An 11,092-nucleotide genomic window follows, 5' to 3' on the forward strand; every position below is an offset into this window, starting at 1 on the left:
GACGCCCACTGCCTGCTCCCATTTCAGAGTGCCTCACACACCACAGGGACACGAGACTCCCTGGAGCTGGGAGCTTCCATTGGCTGCTCGCCTGGAGGCCCAGGGACAACCTGGGGGAAGGGGGATTTGTTCTGGGAGAAGCTGCCTGCAGCTCTCCAGCATCTCTGCATCCCAAACCTCACACAGCAGCAGCTCCTGCAAGTCCCTGCTCCTGAGCTCTTTTGGTTGCTGGCAGGATATAGATCCCACAGAAGTGAAGAACGTATTTCCCAGGAGGCAATCACTGAAATTCCAGCCTCACATGGGAGCAGCAAATGCAATTCCCAGGTGAGGGGTTTGCTCAGGAGGTCCCAGCTGAGCTCCCAGGGCTTCAAAGATGGTTCATCTTCACCAGTGCAAGAAACAAAGGTGAAGGAAAGGGTGATGAGACAAAGACATGGCTAATTTGGACAGAAAACAAATCCCTCCAAGGACGGCTCCATCAACAATATTTACTTTGAAGCTGTTCATAAAATCCTCTAAAAGGATCCTCAAAGGTGAGGAGGAAACAGTGCAATAATTTGTGGTGTGTGGAAGCAAAGCCTGAAGTTGGATGTGCTCTGTGTGTCCAGAGAAACCCAGCTGGATTTTGCAGTATCCTGTTTCCCTACAGAGTCACCACAGCACCACCACCTTTCTTTTCCCTCAGGAAGCCCCAAACTGGAGTTTGGGGCCCCAAAACAGTGCACAAGCAGCATTTACACACGCAGCAGGCAGGAGCAGCCCCAAGAACCCCACACAGAGCTCTCTGCAAACACCTCTGGAGGCAAACAAACACTAAAGCTTCCTCTAAAGCCAGCTTTTGAGTGGTATTAAGATTTGTGAGCCATGAGTGGCAACCAAGCCCAGCAAACAGGAGTTTGTCCCACAACATTTGCAGTGCCTGAGCTCCCTGTGCATCACTGCATTCCCTCCTGCCTTCCCAACTTCCTCCCAAAATCCCTGCCCAGTGAATCAAGCTCTAATTCATTACCTTCCACACCAACCCAGTTCAGCCCCGCTGAGGCAAACCTGCTCCCAGCAGCCTGCTGTGCTGCAGAAGAGTTTAATTCTGTTTCCTTTGTTCCCTGTGTGCCTTGCAGCAGCTCCTCTTCACGCTTTCCCAACTGTTTCCGGGAAGGAGGCTGCTCTAGCAGCAGAACATGCCCATCTGGAGGCTCCAGGGAAATGGGAACAGGAGGAAAACCTTGCCCAGGAGTCACATGATGAGTTACAACAGTAAAGCCTGCAGCACAGCCCAGGCACTGCTGCTCCACTTCCACAGGCAGCCAAACAGTGGATGTTGAAGGGAAAAAAAGAAGAAAACGAGGTAATTCAGGAGGATAAATGTGTGTGTCCAGGGAAGCAAGGGGAGAGCTAAGGAGTTCTTCTGCCAGCTGCACTGTGAAGTGCACACCCTGGCCTGCCAAACCCTGCAAACCATTTATTCACCTTTTTAAACCTGCTCACTAAGAATCCACCTCAAAAATCACCCTCTGCCTGAAGCTAAAGCCACAGAGAGCTGGGACACGTGGCAGGCACATCAGGAGCCCACCCTGAGCACCCTGCCATAAAAATGCTACCAGTATTTATATATATAAACATTATATATATTTTACTGAGAAGACTGTGTCCCACCCCAGCACATCCCAGGTGGAGCAGCAAAGCCTCTCCAAGGGCCTAGAGGGGCTACAGAGACCAAAGTTTCAATAAAACACCAATCATGCACCAGGAGCACATCACACAGTGAGCCACGTGATTACCTCAGCTCTTGGGTGAGGAAATTCACAACCAGGACCCCAAATCCTGGAAGCAAAGGGGTGCACAGCCTGACCCTACACCCCCGAAGGCAGGTTAAGCCAGAGTGGGGTGAGAACCAGGCCAGGAGCTGCAGCCTGGGAGCCAGGGCAGGACCCCAGGGGCAAAGCCAGGGCTGCTGAAAGCACCTGCCCGCTGTGCCCAGCTGCAAAGGGCTCCTCTGGGCCTGCCCTTGGAACACGGGGACAGCAGTACTGGGACAGCGGGTGACCCGGTGAGAGCACGGGCAGCACCCGCGGGTGGCCCCGGTGCCATCCCCAGCTGCCAGCCCAGCCCCGCGGCACCCACCGAGCAGAGACCTCCCGAGACCTTCCCTGGGGGTCTCATCGGGGCAGGAGCGGCTCGTGCGGACCCCGCGGGCCGGCCCTGCCCCTGCCCGTGTCCCCGTGCCCGCGGGTGGCACGGCGGGCACAGCTGAGGCCGATGTCCCTCCCCAGCTCCCTGCTCGGGCTCGCCCAAGGCAGGCTGCAGGCCGCGAGGGCAAGCCGGCTGCCGCCGGAGAATTTAATCACGGAAAGGTTTGGGTGAGAAGGACCTTGAGGCTCACCCGGGGCCAGCCGTGCCGCTCCGGGGCCAGCCGTGCCGCTCCGGGGCCACCTTCCGCGGCCCGGGCACCGCCAGGGACCGGGGCAGCCCCGGCTGCGGGCACCCCTCGCTGTAACGCCGTAACACCCGGAATTCCCGAGGGCCCCGGGCAGCAGCGCTCCCAGGAGCGATCGGCGCCCTCCCGGCCGCCCACCCCCGGTGGCTCGGGGTGCCGCCGCCCCCCGCCCCGCAGCTCCGGTGCCGGGCCCCGCGGGACAACCCCCCTTCCCCGCGGCGCTCCGGCCGCGCTCCCCAGCTCACCATGGCCGCGGCGGCCCCGGGGCGGCTCTAGGCAGGGCGCCGCGCTCTGCTCATCTCACGGCCGGCGGTGGCCCGGCGGGCCCCCCCGCCCGTGCACCGGCGAGCCCCCGCCGGCCGCGCAGCACGGGCACCGGAGAGCTGCGGGCACCCAGCCCCCGGGCCTCCCCAAGCGGCGGGACGGGGAGCCCCGGGGCGCGGGCAGGGCGGCGGGCGCGGCGGGCGCGGAGCGGGGCCGGCGGCGGTGCCGGGGCTACGCCAGGCGCATCCCGGGCCCGCCCCGCCCTCCCACCGGAAGCGCTCACCGGCGCCGGCAGCCAATCGGAGCCGGGTTACGGTTCTGCGCATGCGCAAGGCGGCACAGAGCGCTGCCCGCCGCCATCTTGGAGAAGGGCGCGGCGCTTTGCGGGGCGCTGAGCGAAGGGCACGCCCGGAGCTGCGCCTCGGCCCCGCCCCCGCAGCACTGCGCATGCGCTGAGGGATGTTTCCCGCGCGGCCGGAAGTGGGAGGTGATTGGGCTGTAGCGGGGTGGGCGTGGCTACGAGTGGACACGCCTCCCGTGGGCGGGGCTTGGTGGGATAGGGATTGGGATTGGGATTGGGATAAATGGGCAGGAGATCTTTCTCCTTTTTAATGCCTTTATTAAGAAGAATCAGCTCAGGTGGGGAGAAATCGACGGGTCGCGCCCACGCCGCCATTGCTCCCAGGCGTGGCACGGAGGAGGAGGATGATGCAGCTTGGTCCGCTGGTCTGCAGGCAGAGCTGGGGATTCCGTCCTCACGAGAGATTAGGAGATTCCGCCTTTCCGGTCCAACACCTCGGGTTGTCTCTGTAGTCAACATCTCTTCAGGTTAGGGTGAGAAGCAAAAAGGATCCAAGCAGGCACTGGACTACGCTCCCATCCTTAGACATCACTTAGGTCACTCAGTTCTATGTTGGCTCGTTATTTTTAGGGGTTTTCCTGGAAAACTGCAAAATTTGGTGCAATGCATTTCTCATCTGCACACTGGCTCTGATGCCACTCCCATTCTCCTGGTACCTGCAGGGTCCCTGGCAAGCATCAGGGGGACAATGGTTAATCACCAGCCGTTAACAGGTAATTGAAGAAGAACTCTTAACAATGAAGCTAACTTAACAGCACTGATCCAATCTGTTTTAACTCTGCAACTTTAAAAATAAATAGATAACTTTTTATTCATAACAGGACTGTCTTGGGATTGGATTGGAGGTGGGATTGGGGAGGGGGATTGGGATTGGATGGGATTGGGGATGGGATGGAATTGGATTGGAGATGGCATAGGATGTGGTGGGATTGGAGATGGGATGGGATTGAGGATGGGATAGGGATTGGGGATGGGGATGGGATAGGATTGGGATTGGGGATGGGTTTAGGAATAGGAATAGGGAGAGGGATGGAGCCAGGGCTGGGCCTGGCCCTGATCCTGCCGCTGGAGCCGGAGCTGTCCCTGGATCCAGCCCTGGCCCCGCCATCCCCCAGGGCTGCCTCCTGCCCCAGGAAGAGCTCCCAGGGCTCTGGATGTGGCTCCCGGCTTTGTGCCCCTGTAACTAATGAAGTAATTAAGCAATTAAACAAACCAGGGCGAGGCAAACCCCAGCCCTCCCAGCAAGGACAGCAAAGCTCCGTGGCAGGGAATCCTTTGGCTGTTCCACGTCCCGGGGCTGCCTCAGCCTGGAGCTCCTTGTGGCCATCACTTCTCCATTCTTCCCATCACTTTTCCGTCACTTTTTCATTGATTTCCATCACTTTTCCATTGGTTCCCGTCACTTTTCCATCACTTTTCCATTGCCTGGCCTGGCCAGGAGTGAGGAGATCCCAGACCATTAATCCAGGGATGAATGTCAGGGCAATGGAAACGCAGGCCCCAGCTGCTGCCTCCCCAGTTCCAGGAGCTGGGAGCCACTGGTGATATGAGGGTGACTTTGAGTCAGGTTTTATGAGCTCCTGGGGATCTATATCACACTGGAGAGAGCTTAGCTGCTTTGGATGGCATGAAATTAGCAGGATGGCTCTTGTGGTAGTGTTGGAAACAGAAAAGTTTTAATAAAAGGCAAAATAATAAATTTTTTTGCAGAAAAAACTGAACTAAGGTAAGAAATTCTTAGTAAAACTTCACAAAGCCATTAGTTTCTTTGTTCTCTTCTTTTTCTAATAATTTACTTAAACAAAAATGTTTAACTTTTATCTAATTAGCTATCTTTAAGATTAAAGTCTTTAAATGTCTTTTTACCTAACTAAAGAAAGAAAAACGTTTAAGCTTTTTTCTTTTTTAAAGAAACAAAAGATAATTTTGTTACTCCACCACCAAAGAACACATTCCTTCCCACGGGAGCTCCAGACCTGAGAGGCTGATGCAGCTCAAAGCATTCCTCGTGCCTCCCAAATTCCTGTGGCACCTGCAGTGACAGAAGTGGCTCAGCCCGGTGGCTTAACGGGCTTTAGAGGGGACAGCAGCCCTGTGGGGACATTGCAAGGGCTGGCACTTCCCTCAGAGGATTAAACCCCGGCAGGAGGGGGATGATCCATCTGTGGGGCCAGCTCCCCCAGAGCTCAGGGCCGAGCGCTCCCCTGGGCCTGCAGCAGGATTTTCCATCCTGGAGGATTTGATTTCCCTCTCTCAGCAGAGCGCTGACCCCAGAGCCCTGGTCCTGCTCATCCCTGCAGGGAGACGCTGCTGCTGGGCCTGGCACGGGGAGGGGCAGCTGAGGGGACACGGCCTGGAGGTGCCCCTGGGTCCTGCGGCACCCCCGGGCACAGCCCCGGCCCCAAACCTGCCTCTGCATCACCTGCAAACTCCCCGGACCTGAAAATGCCCTGTGACCCCTTCCAACCCCTCAGAGCCCCTCCAACCCCTCCAGAACCCCTTCCAACCCCTCCAGAGCCCCTCCAGAACCCCTCTAACTCCTCCCAAACCCATCCAACTCCTCCAGAACCTCTTTCAGCCCCTCCAGAACCCCTTCCAACCACTCCACAACCCCTTCCAACCCCTCAGAGCCCCTCCAACCCCTCCAGAGCCCCTCCAACCCCTCCAGAACCCCTTCCAACCCCTCAGAGCCCCTCCAACCCCTCCAGAACCCCTTCCAACCCCTCCAGAACCCCTTCCAACCCCTCCAGAACCCCTTCCAACCCCTCCAGAGCCCCTCCAGAACCCCTCTAACTCCTCCCAAACCCATCCAACTCCTCCAGAACCTCTTCCAACCCCTCCAGAACCCCTCCAACCCTTCCAGAGCCCCCTCCAACCAGTCCAGAACCCCTTCCAACCCCTCCAGAACCTCTCCAACCCCCCCACAACCCCTCCAATCTCTCCACAAATGCTCCTACCCCTCCAAAACTTCTCCAATTCCTTCAAAACCTCTCCATCACCTCCACAACCCCCTCACCCTCTCCAAAACTTATCTAACCCCTCCAAAAACTCTCCATATCCCCCAAAACCTCTCCAACTCCTCCACAACCCCTCCTATCCCTCCAAAACCTCTCCAACCCCTCCAAAACCTCCCCATCACCTCCAAAACCTCTCCAACACCTCCTCAACCCTTCCAACACTTCCAGGACCTCTCCATCACCTTCAGAACCTCTCCAAAACCCCTGCAACCTCTCCAAAACCTCTCCAACCTCTCTGAAACTTCTCCAGCATTTTCAAACCCCCTCCCAACTCTCCAAAATCTCTCCAATGTCTCCAGTACCTCTGCAAAACCTCTCTGATATTTTCAACCCCTCCAGTGCCTCCAAAACTTCTCTGACTCCCCCAAAACCCTCCAACACCCTCAAAATGTCTCTGATATCTCCAAAACCCCTCAAAGACCTTCAAAATCCCTTGAGCACCTGCAAAACCCCTCCAGCCTTCCCCAAATCTCTCCAACATCTCTAAAACCTCACTGAAACTTGCCAAGTCCCTTGCCAACCCTCTAGAATCTGCCACCTTCAAAATCCCTCAAACACCCCCAAATATCTCCCAACACTTCCAAAATATCTTCAGCACCTCCAAAGCTTCTTCAGCACCTCCAAACTTCTGCAGAATTCCTCCAAAATCTTCAGTTCCCTCCAAAACTCCTCCAACACCTTCAAACCCCTCTGACTCCTCCAGCATTTTTGACAAACACTTCCGAAACCCCTCTGACACCTCCAAAACACCTGCAACCTCTCCAAACCCTCTTCAACATTCCCAACACCTCCAAAACCCCTCCAGCACCTCCAAAAACTCTCCAAAATCCCCAAAACTCCTCCAAAACCTTTCCAAACACCACTCCAGAACCTCTCCAAAATCTCTGCAGCATTTCCTTCCCCACCAAAACACTCCCATGCCTCCAAGACCTCTCCAACACTCCCAACATCTCTCCAACATCTCCAAATCCTCTCCAACACCTCCAGAACTCCTCTGACACCTCCAAACCCACTCCAAAACTCCCCAATATTCCCAACAGCACCAAAAGCCTCAGCTGCCTCCAAAAGTTCTCCAACACTTCCAAAACCATCACAACACCTCCAAAATCTCTTCAACACCTCCAAAACCATCACATCTTCAAAATCTCTATAAAACCTCCAGAACACCTCTGACTTCTCCAAAACTCTTCTGACACTTCCAAACCCCCTTCAAAACTTCCCCAATATTCCCAGCACCACCAAAACTTCTCCCACACTTCCAAAACCATTCCAACACCTCCAAAATCTCCCTAACACCTCCAAGCTCCTCTGCCTGCTCCAAACCCACTCCGTGACCTCTCCGTGCCCCCGGCTGAGCCGAGGTGTCCGTGTGGGTCCAGGCTGGAGCTGCCCTCGGCAGGGCTCCCATGGGATGTCAGCGGGCTCGTTGCCATGGTGACCATTAAAGGATAATCCCATTATCAGCGTTTGTCATCCCGGCAGGGCTGTGCCTGGACACGTGCTCTGAGGGGCTGGGCACAGCAGGGACAGGGATTCCTGAGCCTCCCCAGCCAGGACCTGCTGCTTCCACCACGCTGGGGTGGGGGTGGGCTTCTGGGGCCTCTGAAAGAGAAGCAGCTCGGATGCCTGGGATGAGGAGGGAGGGAGGGATGGAGCAGCTGATGGGAACCTCCTGCCAATCTCCTGGATCCCTACAGGGACACTTCTCTATCCCATTTGTCCCTGCAAAGGACAAGGACGTGGAACAGGGATGTGAGGCTGAGTTCTTCAAGCCTTTGATTTAGAAACATCTGTCCCAAGGTAAAGGAATCATAAAGCATGGAAAGGTTTGGGTTCAAGGGACATTAAAACTCATCTCATCCCACCCCTGCCATGGCAGGGACACCTCCCACTGTCCCAGGCTGCTCCAAGCCCTGCCCAGCCTGGCCTTGGGCACTGCCAGGGATCCAGGGGCAGCCACAGCTGCTCTGGGCACCCTGTGCCAGGGCCTGCCCACCCTCACAGGGAACAATTCCTGCCCAATATCCCATCCAGCCCTGCCCTCTGGCAGTGGGAGCCATTCCCTGTGTCCTGGCTCTCCAGGCCATTATTAAAGGTCTGTGCCCATCTTCCTTCCAGGCCCCCTTTAGACACATCCAGGTGTCCCCAGTGTCCTTGGCCCCACACAGGAAACCCCAGGTCTCACACGGCCCTGTCAGGGACCTCCTGTTGTTGTTGATCCAAGAAAAAACAAGGTGGGAATTCCCCATCAGCCTCCAGCACCACTGGAGCACGAGCCAGTCCTGGGAATGTGGCCATGCCAGGCCCCAGGCCTGCTTTTCCCATTGTTGGAAGTGCCATTTCTCCAAGAAAATCAGCAGCCCCCCAGTCCAGTGTCTGTGCCAGCCCTTGTTTCAGTTTGGGGCTCCTCCATCCCTGAAGAGGGAGCAGCAGGGCTTGGACTGTGCCTGGACCAGCCCCCAGGCTGGAGAAGCCATCCACCTCTCTTCTGAATTTATTTGCTAACTTTATGTTTTAAAAACACAGAAGGAATGGAAATGCCATGGAGCTGAACAGCTGCTTGGGGAGATGAAGGGAACAGGATTTGTGAAAATAATTTGTTACCACATGGTTTATCTCTCAATTTTTATTACAAGCAGGCACTGAAATGCCTGTTCTCCAAGCCTCCTGCACTGCTCCAGCCTTGATTCCAGCCCCTTCAATCCTACATCCAAATATTCATCTCATTTAATTGCTTTATTCCCATTTTGCAGCGTTTGGGTTTTGCCCTCAGGGTGAGTCTGAGCCTCACACAGCTGGCTGTGCTTCCCCTCACATCCCTCCCCTCTGCTCCCATCTCCTTCATTGCTCCTGCCACAAACCGAGCTGCAGCTCATTGGGAATGCCACGGAGAAATGAGCATTTTACTGCCCTGCCACCTCATGCAAAGCAGTCTGATGAAAAGGGTTAAACTCTGTTTTATAAGTCCAATAAAGCAGCTTGGAAAAGTTTTGTCCACAAAGCCCCACGGCTCCCCACGGCTCCCAAGTTCCTTGGCAAGGAATTTGCTTATTTAGCAAGCTGTAAAAACCCAGCAGGTAAAAATTCCTGAGTCCAAATTCCCGAGGAAAGTGCAGAAGTGGATAATTAATGATACGAACCCAGCAGAGCCTGGGGACAGGGAGCTGCTCCCTGGGATGGGGCTGGGCCCTGCCTGGGTGTCCCAGGGGTGGGGAGCTCAGCTGGGCACGCTGCTCGGGGTGGCTGAGGGACCTTTGTGGCTTTGTGGCCACGCTGGTCCTGGCCAGGTGTTCCTGCCATTCGTGTGGGACTGTTCTGGGGTTCTGGCACTGATCCCACCCTGGGAATGGCTTCCCAATGCCCTCGGGAGGGTGGCTGCTCCCAGCCTGGCTGAAGGAGCCCATGGGGACGGGGCAGGTCCCCACAGGACTCAGAGGGGAGCACAGCAAAGCCAGCTCCAGCCAGGCTTTGTGGGTCTGAGGGCTGGAGAGAATTTAAAGGGAGCCCTGGAAATTCAACCCAGCCCTCCCAGCAGCTCCAGAGGCAGAGGAGCAGCTGGAACCAGGACACTTCTCCCGCTCTGCTCTCTTGCAGGTGGGGAGAAAGGACTCGGCTTCTTTTGAACCTCCACCAAGTTCAGTCTGTCCCAGCCTTCTTCCCTGATCTCAAATCCACCCAGACAGCACAGCAGGGTGTCCTGAGCTGCCCTTCTGTGCCTCTCCCTGCTCTCAGCATCCCACGGCTCTGGGGGACACCGTGTCTTGATCTGAAAATCCAGGTGTCTGCTAAGGAAGGCAGGAGCCTCCCCTGACATGGAAAATGTAAACCCCCTCCCTCTGAAATATTATAACTTTGAAATCAAGGGGCTCTCAGGCAAAGATATGGGAGTAGGAATAACAGTTCTTTACTAGGGAAACTAAAAATACAAATGCAACAGTACAAAAAAAGAAAACAAACCACTGCCAGAGTCAGAGCAGGAGCTGAGCCCTGTGGGTCAGGGTGGTGGCACAGTCCCATCCCATGGGGGCTCAGCCCTCCTGCAGTGCCAGCTGTGCTTCTGCTGGAGCAGGGATCCTGCACAAGGGGGGAGTTTTCCTCTGCAGCTCCAGGGCTGCTGGAGATGGGCCTGCTCTCCCTCTGGGAATGCAGGGCAGGAGAAAGCTGCTCCTCTGGGAATGCAGGGCAGGGGAAAGCTGCTCCTCTGGGAATGCAGGGCAGGGGAAAGCTGCTCCTCTGGGAATGCAGGGCAGGGGAAAGCTGCTCCTCTGGGAATGCAGGGGGCAGAGGCTGCTGTGCTGTTCCAGGCTCAGATTGGATCCAGGTAGGAATGCTTGGCTCCTGCCCTGGGCAGAGCATCTCCCATGGGATGCTGGAATTTGATCAGCCATGCAGGGACACTCAGTGGCCATGGACAGCAGAGATCTCCTGGAGGGAGGATGGGCTGTGGGAGAGATAAAGAAAACTGCCCCATGGACAGAGGAGAACTGCCCCAGCTCTGACAGCTGGGAACAGAATCCACACCCCAGCCACATCTTCCAGCCCAGGACACACCAGCAGAGCTGCAGGTGGTGCTGGAGGGGGGTGATGGAACCCGGGTTCCCATGGGCAGGGTCTCATCCTGAGGGTCTGTCCCTCACCAGGAGCTCCTGTGGGGCTCCACCAGCAGCCACAGGGATTTGTGACTGGCCCCTTGGTCCAACATTGTGGTGGATTTTATTTAGTGAGGCAGGAGTGTCCCATAAGCCAAGAGGGGTGTCCTCTTTTTCCAGGAAGCAGAGGGTGGAGGGAGAAGCCATGAGACACTGGGCACTCTCATCCTCTTCCCTTTTTCTCCAGGTTTCTGCTCCACTCTGCTCAGCCCATTAGCCAAGGCATTAAACTTTAACATTTTTGTTGCTCCTGAAGCGTGTTCCTGGTGAGTGGGTGCCTGGGTGGATGCCAGGCCCTGGCACCAGGGGACCAGGGGGCCTGGGGACCTGATCCCATGGACTCCCCAGTGCTGCCTGGGGGATG

General features: G+C 56.3%; 1 protein-coding gene across 2 annotated transcripts in view; it reads right to left on the reverse strand.

Annotated features, from left to right (window-relative positions):
• Nucleotides 1–2,965, reverse strand: part of XPO6 (exportin 6) — a 58,532-nt gene extending 55,567 nt beyond the window's left edge. For both annotated transcript variants that reach the window (XM_064390441.1, XM_064390440.1), the window contains exon 1: nt 2,683–2,965. In XM_064390441.1, the coding sequence (XP_064246511.1) occupies nt 2,683–2,685 (3 nt within the window). In that variant the 5' untranslated portion in view covers nt 2,686–2,965. The remainder of the gene's footprint in view (nt 1–2,682) is intronic.
• Nucleotides 2,966–11,092: the final 8,127 nt, after the last annotated feature.

Source organism: Passer domesticus, chromosome 15, assembly GCF_036417665.1.
Source record: "Passer domesticus isolate bPasDom1 chromosome 15, bPasDom1.hap1, whole genome shotgun sequence".
Lineage (NCBI taxonomy): Eukaryota > Metazoa > Chordata > Aves > Passeriformes > Passeridae > Passer > Passer domesticus.